This window comes from Mauremys mutica, chromosome 1 (genome assembly GCF_020497125.1).
Source record: "Mauremys mutica isolate MM-2020 ecotype Southern chromosome 1, ASM2049712v1, whole genome shotgun sequence".
Lineage (NCBI taxonomy): Eukaryota > Metazoa > Chordata > Testudines > Geoemydidae > Mauremys > Mauremys mutica.
Genome location: NC_059072.1, coordinates 110,534,381 through 110,553,031, shown reverse-complemented (window position 1 = coordinate 110,553,031; position 18,651 = coordinate 110,534,381). Strand labels below are relative to the sequence as shown.

At 46.7% G+C, this 18,651-nt stretch overlaps 2 protein-coding genes across 2 annotated transcripts in view; both read left to right on the top strand.

The window, feature by feature from the left end:
- Positions 1–18,651, top strand: part of LOC123351545 (sodium- and chloride-dependent GABA transporter 2) — a 503,805-nt gene that overhangs the window by 458,341 nt on the left and 26,813 nt on the right. The gene's annotated exons all lie outside the window — the stretch shown is intronic.
- The window catches only part of LOC123378074 (sodium- and chloride-dependent GABA transporter 1-like), a 35,023-nt gene continuing 17,845 nt past the window's right edge, over positions 1,474–18,651 (top strand). Inside the window, exons 1-9 of the mRNA XM_045031556.1 lie at positions 1,474–1,790; positions 5,201–5,332; positions 6,194–6,294; positions 10,456–10,479; positions 12,171–12,280; positions 12,738–12,870; positions 14,353–14,487; positions 16,935–17,038; positions 18,143–18,267. Of these exons, the coding sequence (XP_044887491.1) occupies positions 1,553–1,790; positions 5,201–5,332; positions 6,194–6,294; positions 10,456–10,479; positions 12,171–12,280; positions 12,738–12,870; positions 14,353–14,487; positions 16,935–17,038; positions 18,143–18,267 (1,102 nt within the window). The 5' untranslated portion in view covers positions 1,474–1,552. The remainder of the gene's footprint in view (positions 1,791–5,200; positions 5,333–6,193; positions 6,295–10,455; positions 10,480–12,170; positions 12,281–12,737; positions 12,871–14,352; positions 14,488–16,934; positions 17,039–18,142; positions 18,268–18,651) is intronic.

Sequence of the window (18,651 nt, the reverse complement as noted above, 5' to 3'; positions counted from 1 at the left end):
CAAAATGAGATTCTAACTGTCCAGAAAGGAAAAGGAATTCAAATTTTCCCGGGTCATTTCCTGTGTGGCTGCTCAGAGCATCGAAGCTCGGACTGCTGTCCAGAGCGTCAACAGAGTGGTGCACTGTGGGATAGCTCCCGGAGCTACTAAGTTCGATTTGCATCCACACCTAGCCTAATTCGAGCTAGCCATGTCGAATTTAGCGTTACTCCACCTGTCGGGGTGGAGTACCAAATTCGAACTAAAGAGCCCTCTAGTTCGAATTAAAAGGCTTCCTGGTGTGGACGGTTGAGCGGTTAGTTCGAATTAACGCTGCTAAATTCGAATTAAAGTCCTAGTGTAGACCAGGCCAAAGTTAACAATTTGTTGGAGAAAGGAGTTACATTTATCAAAATTGGCCTTGTAGTGTGCAGGAAAGTGGTTTGAGTCTCTATTCTGTGTAGGGTGGATGGGAAGCAGAAGCTTTTGTGGATCCTCATTTATAGTATAAGAATTACAGTTATTTTCTCGTCTCTCCCATTCCCTTTTCTCATCACCATACTTTTTTTACCTTCCTTGTCAGATTATACGGCAGAAGAAAATCTATCTATTGCATTTAATAGGATGCCAATCACTGTAGTTGCTAGGACCCGATAATACCACTTAGCATGTTTGTGATAGTTACATTATGTTCAAAGCACTTTGGAATCATTCGCTAATGAATACTCACAGTGAGGCAAATGTGTATTATTATCTCTATAAACTGAGACTGAGAGGTTAAATGACTTGCCCCAGGCCAGCCGTAGCCACTAGACACTGCTGTCTCTTCACTGCATTATTTTGTGTTCTAATACTTGCTCTATTATTTTTTGAATTTGCAAATTTTGTTGCCCCAACAAATCTCTCTGGAGGATTGTGAGGATGGTTCTGTTGAGTATAATACAAGCTCCCCTTAGTGGAGGGTTAAATTTACCTGGTGCAGGGTGCCAACACAAGGCCAGTGCATGGCTTATGTCCTCTACTTAGGGCCTCAAGTCAATGGGAATCTTCAGTGGGCTTTGAATCAGGCTCTTCTGCCTTATGTTGAGGGCTTCAAAGGGACTTGAGTGGTGCAGAGGCCCATGCTGGCCCTCAGCACAGGGGTGAATTTCATCTGGAGAGATTACCAGTAGAAAATGATTAGATACATTAGCACACCAATATTGCGCAACAAAAGAGACTCAACCGGCAGAGCGCCCCCCGCGACATGCCGCCCCAAGCACGCACTTGGCATGGTGGAGCCTGGAGCCGGCCCTGGTGATATGGGGCAGCTGGGAAACAGGTGCGGAGAAGTTTGCATGACTTGCTGAAGGCTGTACAACGAGTCAGTCCACAACCATTCAGGAGGATGTGGCTCATAGTCCTATGTCTCTATCCCACTGTTTCAGGCAAAGAACAACTTCTCCCTCTACTTTCTCCTCAGAAGTACCAGCAGGAGTTTTGTCCAACCCACTGGTCCCATTTAATCTGAGATCAGCTGGGACTGAGAGTGTCATTCCCGCCCCTCCAACCCATGCAGTAACTGTGAGCAGCGATGGGGAAGATTGACAACACGTCTGTGGAGCTAAATTCGCCCTCCGAGGTGAAGCAGGCAGCCATTGAGGAATTTGAGCCAATCGCCCAAGGAGATGGGAGCACCAAGAAGATGAAGGAGCTCCCAGACAGAGGTTCTTGGAAGGGCAAATTTGACTTCTTGCTGTCCTGCGTGGGCTACGCCATTGGGCTGGGCAATATCTGGCGGTTTCCATATCTCTGTGGCAAGAATGGAGGAGGTGAGCATAGAATTCTAAACACATATTTTCCTTTACATCAGCCTCCACTCCAGGGTGTAGTTAGTGCTTTGAAATTTGTCTGCACACTGACTGATTCTTTTCCCTCCCATCCTGCCCTCAGTGTACACACGATTCACCACATCAGATAAACTGAGGCAGCATAAGCCAATTGCCAGTTGAGATCAGGAAGAAATCATAGTAATGCTTTGCATTTCCATACAGCAGTGCCTTTCACCCACAGATGGATTGTAGGGGCATGAATGAATTAAGCCTCATAACACAGCTGTGAGAGAAGTTAGTATTATTATCCCCATTTTACAGGTGAAGAAACTGAGGTACAGAGAGGTTAAGTGACTTAACAATAATCACCGAGGAATTCTGTGGCACAGCTGGAAATAGAGCCCTTCTCTTCATGTATCCAGTGTCTTGCTAAGTGCTATCACCTCTTACTCTTCAATTCCACTAAAATCCCTCTTTTCCTTACTGCCCCCTTAGCTAAATCCCTTGGCCTCACCTTGGTGAGCTCTTAAAGTGTGTGAGAGTGATGGTCTCTTGGAAGTAGGGCACTGGACTAGGAATCAAGGGAACTGGATTGAATTCCCCGCTCAGCCACAGACTCCTGTGCCTTTGGCAAGTCACATAATCTATCCTGTGTCTCCATTCTGTCTCTAGAAACTGGGGCTGTTTCTACTAGCCTGGCTCACGGGGATAAAATCCACCAGTGATTGAGGCACTCAGATACTCCAGTGATGGTGGTCATAGAAGTACCCAGATGGCCTCGATTTTCTGTAGTCCTCTCCTCCCTCCCCACCATTTTGTCAAAGCTCTGCTGCTAACATCACCTTCCTCTCTCACTGCTTCATCCATGTCACTCACTTTCTCCACTTGTCTTACTGGCTTTCCATCTCTTACCATGTCCAGCTCAAACTACTCCTCACCTCCAACACTGCCAATAATCTCAGCTCCAGCTGTCACTAGGTTCACATTTCCTCCTACTTCCTTCCCCACCCTCTTCACTTCCCCCACTCCATCTTTTCCCGGTCTTGGTTTTCCCCCCTCCAGTCATGCTGCCCTCTGTGCTTGAAAAATCTTCCCCTCCTAGGCCACCAGTCTTCTTTTCCCTCTCCTTTAAATTCCTCCTTAAAAACTCACTTCCTCTCTGACCTGCTTGTCCTTCTCATGAGCTCTCTCTCCCACCCCTTCCTTACTGTACTGTTGTCCCATGTCTGACATTGCCTTTGTGTTTCATCTAGTTTGCATGTTGGGAAAAGAGACCCGTCCAACTGATCACAGGTGTCCTGACTCCCTGTCCCCTACACTAACCACTAGACAATACTCTGCCCATGAAATTCCACCACAGCACATTATTGAATCATAGAAATGTATGGCTGGAAGGGACCTCAAGAGGTCATCTAGTTCTCAACCTTTTTCTTTTTGAGGCCTCTCCTGACATGCTATCAAAACTCCATGGCCCAGCTGTGCCACAACTCTTTTTTTGCATATAAAAGCCAGGGCTGGCGTCAAGGGATAGCAAGCGGGGCAATTGCCCAGGGCCCCACACTACAAAGCTGAGTTGCTCAGGCTTTGGCTTCAGCCCCGGGTGATGAGGCTCGGGGCCCCTGGCTGCACTTCTACGCAGCGGGGCTTTGGCTTTCTGCCCTGGGCCCTAAGAAGCCTACCACCGGCCATGCTTGGCAGACCCCCTGAAACCTGTCTGTGGCCCTGGACCTCTGGTTGAGAACCAATGGTCTAGTGCAACCCCTTGCACCAAGGCAGGACCAAGTAAACCTAGACCATCCCTGACAGGTCTTTGTCTAACCTGTTCTTAAAAAAACTCCAAAGATGGGGATTCCACAACCTCCCCTGCAAGTCTATTCCAGTGCTTAACTACCCTTATTGTTAGAAAGTTCTTCCTAATAGCTCACCTAACACAATTAGGTGCGCTATGAGCTTTTCCAGCTTCCTCTGAAGTATCAGGCACCGACTACTGTTGGCGACCAGGTGAGGTGGCCCAGGTGTCTCTCCCTTCTGTTCCTGTTTTCTTATGTCAATTCATAAGGAATAATGGTTTTATGGGGCAGTGCTGAGTGATGGGAGAGGTGGCTTTTATTGCTGGCTCTGCCACACTGTGGGTACATGATCTCAGACAAGTCACGGCACCTCAGCATGGCTTTTTTTTCATAACTCAGTTGCTGCCAACTTATGTTCCTGAATCACTGCCCTAGATGCATGTAAAGGGGCTTGAAGCCAAATTCCCCCTGTGAGGCTCAGCTGTCTATCCAGCTCCCGTTGGGCCTCAGCTGTTTACCCACTGAGTCAGCAGTCCTGACTGATGTCATGTGTCTCTGCAGAGCCATCCCTAGTGGTTTGATGGAGCCCAATAGTGTCACAGATGGACCCAGCCACAGTGATCCATGATTTCAGGTTGTCCAGGCTTGATTATTGCAAACCCCTATACCTGAGACTGAAGATGCAAATTCTGAGGGAGTGGGGGGGACCCAGCTAGTCCAGAATGCAGCAGCCCTCTGCTGAGTGACCCTGGGAGGTGGGAGTGTATCACTGCAGTGCTCCAGTCATGTCACTCCCTCCTCGTTAAACAGAGTTCCCATTCAAAGTCATGGTGCAAATCTTCAGAGCTCAGAGGGTTGGGTCTGAGGTAGCTGAGCAACCACCACTCTTTCCACAATCAGGACCCTCTGTGACAGCATCCATCCTAAGGGCAATGGACCTCTCTACAACCTGTGTTAGACCTGCGAAAGCTGGAGTCTGAGCTTTCTCAACAGCCATCCTATAGCCGCAGAACTGCCTTCCTCAAGAAATCCAACTGACCTCAAATCTCGCTGCCAGCAGGTCCAGCTGCAAGACCCAGCTGGTTTGCCCTAGCTTTTCTGTGACAATAACACAATAGCTAACAAATGAACTAATGGCTAATGCCAAAGTCTCCTGTCTGCTGTTGGGCTGGTGGGGAGAGAGAGAACAAATTGCCCATGAACTACCAGTTTCCTGTTTCTGTTTTCTTGCCTTGGTCTCAGATATCACGTTGATGAGTGTGGTATAAATATCTAGACTGATAAGTCAGATCAGCACATGGGTGATGGGGCAAAGGTGATGGGGATGTGAGAAGGAAGAAGTGATAGAGAAAGATACAGTCCAAATAGTAATTAAACAGCCACCATGGAACAAACCTTGTTCACTATCGAACAGAGGGATCAAAGCTGGGGGTGGCATTGTTGCTTGAGAACTGGAGCTGGAACAGAGCATTGGGACTGCAATGTGAGCCCAGGGATTTGTGCAGTAACTGTGAGCTGAGCTTTACATTTCTTGGGGAGAAAAGGTGGCCAGGGCCCCGAAAAGTCTTGTGGTGATGAGACCTTGCAGAACGTGCTGCTAACAGCTGTTTGTTCTTCCAGGGGCTTTCTTGATTCCCTATTGTCTGACGCTGGTGTTTGCTGGGATTCCTGTCTTCCTGCTGGAGACAGCTCTCGGCCAGTATACCTCTGTTGGCGGATTGGGGGTCTGGAAATTAGCGCCCATGTTCAAAGGTACTGTGCTGTAAGTCCATGATGCTGATGCCATATATCTAGCTTTAGAGCTGAAACCATTTACTGGAATGGGAAGCAACACCTCAGGGACTGGGACATAAGCCCTTGGGGAAATGGTGGTGAGTCCCTGGAGACTGTTATAGCTGATCTATGGTGTTTTTAAGGTCCCCTTCACCATGGTGTTTAGGCATCAGTAACACTCCAGCTCTCTGTTCGAATGACCTTTGATAGTGACAAAACACTCAGGTAGACAACACTGCCTTGATGGAGGCAAACGACTGAACGGAGCCACCTGGCCCAGCAGGATTGTACTTAACATGAGATGCAGTAAGTTGGTGGGGAGGACAGTGCTGCTCTGTACCAGCAGAACCCTGTTTACTGTACACTAGAAGGTTGGCTCTCCCCCAGTTGGGAGTAAACCTGTTGTTGTTGTGTTCACACAGTAACAACCTACGAGAGGCTAGCGGTGAATTAGAATGAATGTTTTTATTAAGAGAGACTAATTCAAGTACAGGAGCAGGCAGAGACACAGCTGGTTCCCCCTCTTTGATTTTCATAGAGCTCCACACATACAACTCTGCTAGCAGGATACTGAAGGACACCACCATTCAATCTTTGAAACATGGGAGAGAGGCATAACATCTGCACAAGCCTTCATTGGCTGATCAGTGAACTTGAGGCACCGTGCGCTGTCACTAACTGATCTCTGTGAGATGATTCACATTTCGCCTCTCCTCTGTGCAGTCACTTCTCGGCTTGCCGTCCCCACTTCAGCATAGGAGGCTTGTATCCATCTGCTCAGTATAACTCCATAGACTTTGGATGGCTTGTGTTGAGCACGCTCTGTTTCTTCTCTCCTAGGAGTGGGCCTGGCTGCTGTGGTTCTCTCGTTCTGGCTGAATATCTATTACATTGTCATCATTGCCTGGGCACTGTACTACCTCTTCAACTCTTTCACTGCAGTGAGTTTCAGCCATTTCTATAAACCTTAATTGGCTCTGTGTAATTTTGGCAGTTCCTGTTTCTCTCGTGAAATGTGGAATTTAACATTCCTTGCTGTTTGTGCCATGAAATACACAATATACAGTTTACAGATTGTGCAAAGGGGCTCGCTTAATGTTGCTTCTGGATCTGTTGCTGAGACATCCTATGATGACTTCAACTGATCTGCATTACTGTGTGCTATGTTCTTTTAGGGGATATGTTCACTTTATAAATCTTAGAAATCTGTCCCTCTGCCCCACAGCCTTTCACATTCTTCTTTCTGTCTATCATAGTCAGAAAGTGCCAATCACGGTAATAGCTACGTGTCCTATAAATGGCTTCTTCATGAGATTGTCTCATTACCATGGGCTTGGTAGTGAACTTAATTAGACTCCAATTACACTGCTCCCACTCCATTGATTCCAGTGGAAAAGCACTTAAGCACGTGCTTACATCTACCCCCTAAACAGGACTGCATTTAAGCAAATGACTTCTAGCATAGGCTTAAGTCCCATTGACTGCAACGGGATGCTTTCCTGAATCGGGGCCTTGTGCCAGTGTATACAAGATCCGAATGGAGCCTCGAGTCCAAAGTACATCTGAACCATTCTTATCAATCTAAAGGCTGAGAAGAGCTCCCTTAGCAATCTATAGACATAATTCCATGGGTCCTGTGAGATTCTATTTCGTTTAGACCCGCCTGCTAAATTGTTGTACATGAACCATTGTTCAGTCCAGCTTCAGTTTTTATTTGATTAAGTTTTCCAGCATCTGTGAAGCCATTTGTCAAAATGTTCTTGTGTGTTGTCTCCAGTGCCTTCTGAACACCTGCAGTATTTGTTGTTCTCTCTTAACCCCACACTAGGAATGTGTACAAGTGTCAGTTGTTGTGGTCCAGGTAGATCTCCTACATCTTCCTGAACAAGACTTTATAACACGGGAGGGCAAACTATGGCCTGCGGGCCGCATCCGTCCCCTCAGGGTTTCAGTCCGGCCCATGGGATTGTCAGCGGGACTAAGGCAGGCTCCCTGCCTGCTCTGGCCCCACACCGGAAGTGGCCGGAAACACGACTCTGCAGCCCCTGTGGGAGGGGAGGAGTAGAGGGCTCCGAGCACTGCCCTCGCCTGCAGGCACCGCCTCTCGCAGCTCCCATTGGCTGGGAACAGGGAACCGCGGCCAATGGGAGCTTTGGGGGTGGTACCCACAGGCAAGGGCAGCGTGTGGTGGAGCCACCTGCCCCATCCCCAGGAGCCACTGCCGGACATGCTGGCCACTTCCGGGAGTGGCACAGGGCCAGGGCAGGCTGGAAGCCTGCCTTAGCCCTGCTCTGTGCCGATATCATCCTGGAGCCGCTTGAGGTAAGCGGCGTTGGGCTGGATCCTGCACTCCGAACCCCTCCTGCACCCCAATCCCCTGCCCTGAGCCCCCTTCTGCACTCCTCCTGAACCCCAACCCCTTGCCCTGAGCCCCTTCCTGCATACCACACCCCCTCCCACACCCTGCACTATCTCCCGCACACCAACCCCCTGCCCCAGCCCTATATTCATGGCCCTGCATACAATTTGCCCATCCAGATATGGCCCCCTGCCTTACAACCACAAAAGGAGAGTCTGCACCCAGAGGATGCATCCCAACTTTCATCCTGAGCCCATTACACCTTGGAGCAGGACTTTGGGAGTTCAGTCAGTGCTGCCTACGCACCCAGGCAGTACAGACATGACCAATAAAGCTGATCATTATGTGCCTCAATGTAGAAGATCTGTGATTTTGATTCAAGGAGCTCACAGTTATCAGAGCTCCACCATCAGTTTTCTTTAAATTAAGAGGAGATGGGTATGAATCAAAATCTCAGACTGGAGTATCGCCAAAATTTGGGCCAAGGGGGTGTTAAATCAGACCCCTGTCTGAATTTTGCAGCTCAGGCCCACATCTAGAGTAAGATAAAGTGGGACAAAAATAAATAAATGTTATACAGACAAAACTACACAAGATCTTTTCAGGCGGCAATACAAAGATGCCACATTTATTACGATAACAATTTGATTTATTACCAATAACTAATATCTTAATCCTTACACACACACACACACACATCCATCAGATGTTCTGCAGCTGCTTGATAGTTACCAGTCCTGAATGTAGCTTGAGGTCATAGCTTGTGGCGGCTAACTGGCCAGGAAAGCTGGGCACAAGGACTAGCTGGGTCTCTGCTGGGCATGCACTGATGCCCTTCCATGTTGGCAGCAGAATGTTACCCTCACTCATCCTTTTTGTAGGTTTTAGTTTGAATTCAAAGTCTATGGGTCTTGCTGTGTCATGCTGCCTCTGGGTTTGGTGATTGATCACTCGTCAATTGCAGGCGTGACTTTCAGCCTTGGACCTGGCTTTGATCTTCCTTCTCTTGTACCTTTTCTTTTTAGGGTGGACTCTTTTTACTTTGCTAGGGCTCTTGTCTGCATCTTCAGCCATTGGTCTTTGAACTCTATTTCATCAGGACACGCTGGGGCTGGAGATTGATTCCATTATCCATCCATACCTCATTCACACATCTAAACTAAATGAATAAGATTACAGCAGGGTTTGCAAAAAATAAGATTACAGCAGGGTTTGCAAAAATGAAGGTTGGAGCAAGCTTTTACAAAATGGAGTAAGAGTTTTAAAATGGGGTTTGGATTACAATATGGCAAATGGTGAACAGAAGTTACAATACTGAAACAGTGTAAGTCTCAGTGATTTAAGCAGGAATTGGATTGATAGTGAAACTTTTAAAAGGCAGATGACTGAACAGCTATGGCTCCTAACAAGCATCTTCATTGTCAATTAGCCAGTTCATGGGCTAACCGGTTTTATGAATGAATGTTGTTTCATTCATAAAACTTTACTTATGAAGTTACGTTAATAAAGTGAACAATTAAAAACAATTTCATTAATCAGTTCTACATAAATACCATGCAATCCCCCACCCCTGCCACAACAGAAACTCCTTAATCATAGTCCTACCCAGAGATATTCCTCCCTGGGATCATCCCACTGAAGTGAATAGACCAGGGATGAATATGGTCAGTTGCCTCAGGCTCCAAGGGCTCTGGCTGTGGGGCTATAAAATTGCACTGTAGATGTTCAGACTCAGGCTGGAGCTTGGGTCCTGAGACCCTCCTGCCTTCTGGGGTCTCAGAGACCAGGTTCCAGCCCGAGCCTAAATATCTACACTGCTATTTTTAGCCACACATGAACCTGACTCAACTGAGCGTCAGGGACCTGACTCAATTGACCCAGGCTCTGAGACTCAGTGCTGTGGGTTTTTCATTGCAGTGTAGACATGCTAACACATCAAGTCAGTAAAGTACATGCTAAATCAGCCAGTATTTGTAATGGGACCTAAGTGGGTGTTTAAGTGTGTTGCTGAGTAGGGAGGGATGTGAGCACACACAGAAGTGCTTTGCTGAATTGGGGCCTTAATCCTGACTTTTGAAGTGCAATACAGATTGGTGTTTTAATCGTATAAATCTAGGGACAAATAATATTTCAAACTCCAGCCATATGTTTATTTTTTGTTCAATAAATCAAACCATTAGTTGCAAGTGAGGCTAACAAAAAGCTACAGTTACTATAAATATGCTATCCTTCAACCAATGAACTTTTGAGATCTAATGATGAGAAGCAACACGAGAGTGCCTGGTTTAATTAATAGCTATTAATTAGTGATAAGCAATTTTAAATACTTAATATTTAAGCAATTAATGTCATTGTATTAAGGTTTTGATATTGCCCTAATCATAGCCTGATATTATTTCAAGGAATACTTTCATTAATACTCTGGAAAGTGACTAGCAAGTCTGACTCCTGAGCTCCTGGCCTCTGATATTCAGAGCCCTTTCAAGTGTCTCAAGATGGGTTCCCAAACATCTGGGCACCAAACATCACTAACTAATTACCATTTCCATCGACTAATTCTATCAAGAAGATAAAGTGCGTGTGTGTCTGTGCGTGTGTGTGTGTGTGCACGTGCACATACTTCATTTTAATATATATGTATTTATCCACTTTCCAAAAAAGATACTTCTTTTTAAATTGCAGCGAACCTACTGTTCCTTATCCAGGAGTCATGTAGAGCAAAATGTGAATAAATCACTTTTCAATAGAGCAAAACCTCCTTCTGAAAGTAAGATAATTTTACAAGAAGTTTTGTGCCAGTATTCAGATGCATCAAAATCATTCCAGACCATATACCTGCCCATATGCTGCACTAGGAACTATGTGCAAAATTACTTTGGGATCCTGTAGGCCTGTCTCAACCATTTGGATCAAAGAATCAGTCCCTGTGACTGAATGCTGGATGCTTTGTATGGGCTCAGAATTCTGCTTTTCCTTATACAGGGCCTGATCTAAAGCCTATGAAGACCTTGGAAAGACTGCTGTTGACTACAATGGCCTTGGGATCAGGCCCACTGTACATTTAGTGGCATAGGCTGTTATATTTTGGGTAGATAATTTCAATAGAAAGCTAGATAAATCATTCCAGAAAAGCCTTCAGATGAAGGTAATAACATTGGACAAAGTATGGATGTTTCTCTGAAGCCATTGATGTAATATTATTTTAATAGTATTAAGTTTATAAATAAGGTTTAATCTTTCACGTAAACTTTGATCTTTTGTGGTGGTCGGGCATAAATATTTTACCTGATCTTTACCTTATATTGGCACAGGCTCATATGCCCAACAGCCCTCCTTCCATCATATCTTTGAGATGCCTACAGAGCCCTCTCCATCACATCTTCACATTATCTGCAGTCCATCCAGCACATCCTTGCCTTCCCAAGCACAACCTCACATTCCTCAGGTATTCCCTGGCATTCCCTCTACACTCCCCACTGGTGCACCCTCATAGTCCCAATGCACAGACATCCGTGCATCCTGGCATTCCCCACAGTCCCACTCGGGTGCTTCTGGCTATTCACCCCCAGAACATCCTTGTCTTCCCTACAGTACATCACAGAGCCTATTCATATTCCTCACAGTTCCTCAGGTACATCCTAGTGTTCTTCCCAGGTCCCCAGCACGCCCTCATGTTACACAGCGGCTCTGGCATGGTCCTCCTTTCCCTACAGTTGTCTGCCCAGTACAGCCTCATATTCCCAATGTCCTTGTGATCCACAACATGACCTTGGGATCTCCACTTTTCATGTTCCCCATCACATCCTTGAGCTCTCCCACCCCCTATGTGTACATGTTCCCCACAATCCCCCCAGCATGTCCTGATGCTCCCTGCAATCCTCATATTCTATAGGTCCCTTCTACCACCCAATGCATTTTCACATTCCTACAGTCACCCACATTCCCCACACCAATATGGCTTCACAGTCCCACCCCCTACTTGGTACATCCTTGCACTTCTGCAACTCCCCTTTGCCATGCCCTCATGGCTTCAGCTACCTATCCCTGTGTTTCCATGTTCCCCCCACACACCTCAGATATCTTCATGTTCCAACGGTCACGCTGCTCACCCGGCCTCACATTCTAGTTTCTCCACCCACCCTTCTGTTTACACAGCCCCCCAGAACATTCTGACATTCCCACCCTGCCCCCCAACCCGACTCATGTTTCCACACCCCCTGAACACCCCATACCCTCGAGGAAGTCCTCACATTCCCTCACCACAACCCACAGAATATCCTGTTGTTACAATGTGACTTTCTAAATCAAATGGAGCCAGGAGCAGCTTAACAAACAAGTATGTTCTAAATCATAACAGGGCAATGCATCGGGGATAAGTGACTGACAGAAGAGAGCATTTCGAGAACAGAACTGAGCCATGCTTCCCTAATTGTATCCTCTCCTTCCTCTTCCCATTAGGATCTGCCATGGCAAAGCTGTGGCAATGCCTGGAACACAGAGAGATGCTTTTCCAACTACTCCCTCAATGATACCACCAACCTGACCAGCGCTGTGACCGAGTTCTGGGAGTACGTCTCCAGCCTAAGTCAGGTTTCACCACTGCAGGGACCATCTCATCAATTCATGGGGGCTTCTTGCTCATCCATTTGAGAGTAGCTTTGAAAGTCTCTGTTGGCGGCATGAAATTGTTCCTCAGACCGTGCTGAATGGGTGCTTTCTGTCTCCAGAGGGGGCATTCCTGCTAAATGTCCAGTTCATGTGCAGTTAAACATTCAGACAGAGCAATGAGGGTCAAAACACATCCCATCATCCATCCTTCTTCCTTCAGTCCCTCACACTGTATCTCATTTTCTTTCTGACCTTCATGTCTTTTGCCAATGTTTGGACTCAGACCCACCTTTTGTGCCCTCTGCCCGCATCTGGGCTCACCCCCATCCTTCGTTCCTTCTGCCTGTGTCTGGAATCTCAAACCATTCAGTCTCTGTAGATTGTACCTTTTTCTAATTCCATGTCTTTTGTCTGCAGGAGGAACATGCACCAGATCTCTGGTGGCCTGGGGGAGCCAGGTAACATCCGCTGGCCCCTAGCAGGCACTCTCGCTTTAGCGTGGGTTCTGGTCTATTTCTCCATCTGGAAAGGAGTAGAGTGGACTGGAAAGGTACTTTGTAATAATCAAGCAATACAGTGTTGGCTTTTATTACTGTACTCATCTCTCATGGTGAAATGTCTTCCAGATTTAATTTTGAGTGCCTGTAATTAGGGTTTACTGTGTTGCAAGGAAGAATTGGAGTGTGTGCCATTAAATTGTTTATCTTTCACAGTGGTAAAAATTGCCACAGGACTTGCGGTATTCTAAGTATAGAACCATAACATCTCCAGACTGAGTACTGAACTTTCAGACTTTTGGAAAGATTTAAGCCAAGCTTTTCAAAAATGACATTCAAAGCCCAACTTGAAACACCATAAAGGGGCCTTTGCCTGTCCTTGAGCACCCACTCTCAAACTCATTTTAGGGGATCAGAAATTGAGCATCCAGAATCACTGGTCTCTTTTCACCTCATACTTTGAGTTTTGAGGCTGACCCTCGAAACAGAAACATATTGCTATTTCCTAGTGTATAACATTACAGAGCAGTACCAGAAAAAAGAAACACCTGAGAAATTGCTTAGTTTGGTAAAATGGTGCTACTGGAATATATTATGTAGGATGTAACTTGGAGTAATGGGATGACATTAAGAAAAGAGTAATCTAGACTGAATGTCAGAAAAAAATTCTTCACAGTAAACTTGCTTAGGTTGTGAATTAGTCTCCCAAGAAACGTGGGGGAAGCACCTTCAGGCAAACTAACATTACTTGAATCATTTAAATAAAGAAAGACAAGGCAAATCACTAGAAAATAAGGGCTAAGTTACTTAAATTGGTTACATCTCTGACTTCTTTGGCCCAAATTCATCACTTGTGCAATTCCACTGCTTTCGGTGCAGTTACACCAGGCTCTCATTTATGTGATCAGTAAAGCCTCTTGTCGTTAATAGAAGAAACCCCCAATATTCAGAAATATTACTTGAAGAGAAACATAACACAGAAAAGGCAAGAAAAGTCTCAACCAGTTTCTTACAAAAGAGCCATTAGCCCTCAATGTAAACTTCATGGAGGCCATGTCCTTCCCTAATTATCAGTCTTGGCAGGAAGAACTAACACACTCAGGGCATGTCTACCCTTACCGTGGAGCGACACTGCGGTGATCGATCAATCGGGGGTTGAGTTAGTGGGTCTAGTGCAGACTCGCTAAATCGACCACAGATCGCTCTCCCATTGACTCCGGTACTCCACCAGAACAAGAAGCATAAAGAAAGTTGACTGGAGAGTTTCTCCTGTCAACCCAGCATGGTGTAGATACCCCAATAAGTCGACCTAAGCTCTGTCAACTCTAGCTACATTATTCACACAGCTGGAGTTGTGTAACTTATGTCAACTTAACCCTGTAGTGTAGACCTTCCCTTAGAGCCCAGTTCACTTCTCACTTACACCAGTGCAGATCAGGTGTAAACCCACTGAAGCTAGGAGAATCAAGTCACTGCTGTAGCTCTGACTGCGAGTGCCTCACTACACAACTAACATCTCCCTTTGTCTCTCTCAGGTTGTGTATTTCTCAGCCACCTACCCTTACTTCATGTTAATTATTCTTTTCTTCCGTGGAGTCACTCTACCGGGAGCCAAGGAGGGAATTCTCTTTTATATCACACCAGACTTCAGCAAACTCTCTAAGTCTGAGGTGGGTCCTGCAATGTTTAAAGCTTTTACACTGCTGTATTCAAGTTCCTTGGCACTTTGAACATTTCAAATTTCTCTCATAACCAAAAAAGCCTCCCAATCTTAGGGTCTTAGAATCCCAGTAACCACAGTCTTCACAGTCAGAGACAAAACTGGGCCAGATCCACAACTGGTGTTGATCAGTGGTGCTCCATGGAAATCCTGTAGTATTATCAATGGAGCGATACTGATTTACACCAACTGCCGACGTGCCCCTCTGACATGCGGATGCTCCATTACACTGATTAGTCTAGGGGTAGCTATTTGGGTTGGATAGTGCAGTCCTACGTAGAGGAGGCAATGGAACCCTATATTGCCCATACCTGCAATGCTAGATGTAGGTACGAGTTCAGCATTAGACATAGCCGTTATTTTAGGTGGAAGTGTTTAAATGGCAAGTGAAAGCCATATACTGTTTGCCTGGCTCAATGGGAAGCCCAGTGCAGTAGAGATGCTTGAGAAGGCAAGTTTCTCTCTGTTATAGAGTAACAATTTCTTAGAGGTCTGTGAGGTCGCTCGTCATGCACAAGTGATGACAACCGAATAGTCCTGATTGTCTAGAGCTCCCAATGGTCCCTCTTTGTAGGAACCACTGCACTGTAACAGTATTGCCAACCCATGAGTAAGGCTCCCTGCAAAAAAAATTACAGGATTGGTTTAAACATCATGCCATATATCTCACAAAAACACCTTCTGTGGTCTTTTTATTAGCCCACTGGCTTTGGGGCCTTTAAGTTACACATGGGTCACATTTTCCAGCTTTTCTCTGCAACTCTGCAGGCTAGAAACTACAACTGTTAAACAATGAAAGCTGAGATTCTCATGTGATCAGCTGACTCCAGGGGCTGGGGCTTTAAGAAAACACACCAGCTATGGTGAGACTTGTGATAAAACACGAGTGTTAGCACTCCTGCTCTAAGTACAGATCTTCCGCAGACCCCTTCTCTTCCCCTTGCATTGTGAGGTGGAGAAAATGGTTCAGAATAATTAAGACACAATCTCAGCCCCACCCCTGTCTCTGACCATTTCTGGAACCAAACCCTGAACCAAAGTATTGTAAAGATTCTGGGATGTTCATTTTGAGCCAGGTTGCAGCTGGTTCTTGGTATGTCTGCAAGTTGGGGAAGGCTCAAGGAGATCTCCCCTTCTTGTGGCTGATGAAAAGTGCTGTATAAGAACTAGGTATTATTGTGCATCTCCCAAGCACAGGGACTGTTCTCGGCTAGAACCCTCTGGGACATTAGCAACCCCAAAAAGAGCAAGGAGAAGCAAAGGCTGTACCCCCCACCTCCTTCCCTTACCTGTATCGCTGGCTTGCTTTGGAGGGGTGTGCTCGTCTCATCCTCCCATATGGAGGTGCAGCATGTGCACACACACCCCCAAGTGCAAGAGGAATTATGTTTCTGTAACACTGGCAGACCCTGGTTGTCGGTGGGCAGGATCGAACCTGGGGCCTCTGGAGTTTAGTGCATGAGCCTCTACCGCATGAGCTAAAAGCCTCTTTCCTAAGTCTGTAGAGCAACCTCATTAATCTGTGTCTCTCTAAGTGTTCTCAGTGCCAGGAGGTGGGTGGGTTACACTTCCATGAGGTAACATGTCTCCACTTGGGACCTCACCCCCTTACCACACAGGCTAGTGTCTTAAAGCGCAATCTGGCCCTTAACAATTTTCTTCCGTTACTCTTCATCTCCACCTGTCTCTGTGCTTCTGAGTTCAGGCTGACTCTGGAAGTGCTGAAGTATGGGGAGAAAAGCTGTTCTCCTGGCATTTCTGGAAGCAGGAAGTACTGGAAATCAAGTGGGAAAGCCTGTTCTCATGAGATTTCCCATCCTGCCTTGCTGGCCCCAGAAGCTCTGGTTAGGTTGGATAAGCAGCCAACTTTTTAGGTGTTTATGTAAAAGGAACCCAAATTTGAAATCATTTGAGGTTCTCTCACCAGTTGTGCCAGACAAGAGCAGAGCCTGAGTTGCAGAGTTTAGGTCAGAGTTTAGTGCTGAGAGCGAGACGAAAGGTAGGGGGAACATGCTAATCAGGGCCCATCTCCAGCACTGATTTTTATTCCTGTTAGTTGCTGTGCAAGCAACCTGGGAGTCTCGCTGCAGCAGGCTCTTCTGTCCCAGCTAAACAGCAATACTGCACAGCCTGAAGGGAATCGTAGGCCTGTTGATAAGGACATTGACATTCATCTCTGGAGTATGTCAGTGTAGTGACAGTCTCTTACCTAAAACTTCATCAAAATCAACATTTTATATGGGGGTCCCACTTGCCACACTTCCCCTGCTACGTGCTTTAGACACGATACGCTGTCGTTCAAAGAAGATCTAGAAAGCTAGATGGACAGATTGGATTATGCAGAATATTCCGACAGTGCTACGGAATACTGAGTCATGGCTTGTTCTTCCTTTGCAGGTCTGGATGGATGCAGCCACACAGATCTTTGTCTCCTATGGACTGGGGTTGGGATCTCTGATTGCCCTGGGAAGCTATAACTCCTTCCATAACAATGTATACAAGTCAGTATTCTTCAAATACCTCTACAATCAGAAAGACACACAGAGGGAAACTATGAACCCCTGTGTGACATTGGCAAGCAGGTTCCCACAGGTTCTCAGAAACCGGTTGCTAAAATTAAACCTCCATGGAGAACCGGTTGTTAAAGGGCCAGGAGGTGGGCAAAGAACTCCGGTCTGCGGGCCAGACCATCCTGTTGCTCCCAGGATTCCCAGCTGGGGAGGTTGAGGCTCCCCCGGCCCTTTCCCCGCTTCCCCCCAGCTGCAGCATGGCCAGCCGCCGGCATCAGCTGGGCAGCTCAGCTGAGCTCTGGAATCGTCCTGCTGCCACTTTTTGAATGGCCCAGCAAGGTTCGGGGGGGAGGACTGCTGCAACTCCAGGGCTGGTCAGAGGAGAGGGGAGAGGGCAAGTGGGGCAATTGGCCCAGGCCCTGTAGGGGCCTCTGGCCCCATGACGATCTCTCCCTGTCCCCTCCCCCGTTCCCCCCCTTAAATCAGAACTTTTTATAGGGAACCGGTTGTTAAGTTTTTGGCAGCTCATCACTGGTCACAGGGGTATTCCCATTGCAGTCACCGAGACTACTCCTGTGAGTAACTACTCACCAGTGTAAGGGGTTCACAATCTGGCCCATAGTACCTGATGCTGTACGGTCTCTAATTCACCAGCATGCAACCCAGGCCTCACCACTGATCCTCATATCTGAATGTCTTCTGGCCACAGGACATCACCAAGTTACCCACCCCACCTCTGACCTTCACCTCTCACTGTCACCTGTTCACAGCATGGTAACATGCCTCCTCATGTAACCCACACACCTCCTGGGTGTGGTGTTCAGTCCCATCTAGTGGCACCGAAACCACTTAGAGAGAGAGATAAAATGATTCTGCTCTACAGCCTTAGCTAACAGACAGTTGGCTTTTAGCTCATGCGGTAGAGGCTCCAGAGATCCCAGGTGCGGTTCTGCCCGCCGACGACCGGGGTCTGTTGGTGTTACACTCAGGCCTCATTTTCACCCTCACCTCATCTGCTAACTCCGAAACTGTTCTGATTTGCTGACTGGGCCAGAAATGCAGAAGGTTTTCTCACATCTGTGTTTGCTTTTCCAGAGACTCAATCATCGTCTGCTGTATAAATTCCACCACCAGCATATTTGCAGGATTTGTCATTTTCTCCATTGTTGGCTTCATGGGTCACATCACCAAGAAGTCAATCGCTGAGCTGGCATCTTCAGGTAAGCAGACATTGCATGTGTAGTGTTCAGACTAGCAGTGTGATCCAGTGGGTGGGGCACTGGCACGGGGGTCAGGAAAGCTGGGTTTTATTTCCAGCTCTGCTACTGTTATGTCACCTTGGACAAGTCAGTTCACCTCTCTAGCCTCTGTTTCTCTCCCTGCCCTAACAACACTGCAAACTCATACCCTTTGTAATGCCATTGAAGCTCAATGGAGTTACAGCGGTATAAATGAGAGGACAATAAGGCCAGTTTTAGAGGAGAATTTTTATATATTGTGCACAACTAATTCTATTAAACTTAAGAGACCAGAGCCCCCACTGCCTTCAATGCAGCAATGCCAGTTTTCACAACTGAAAATCTGGCCCATGAAGTGAGTGAAAA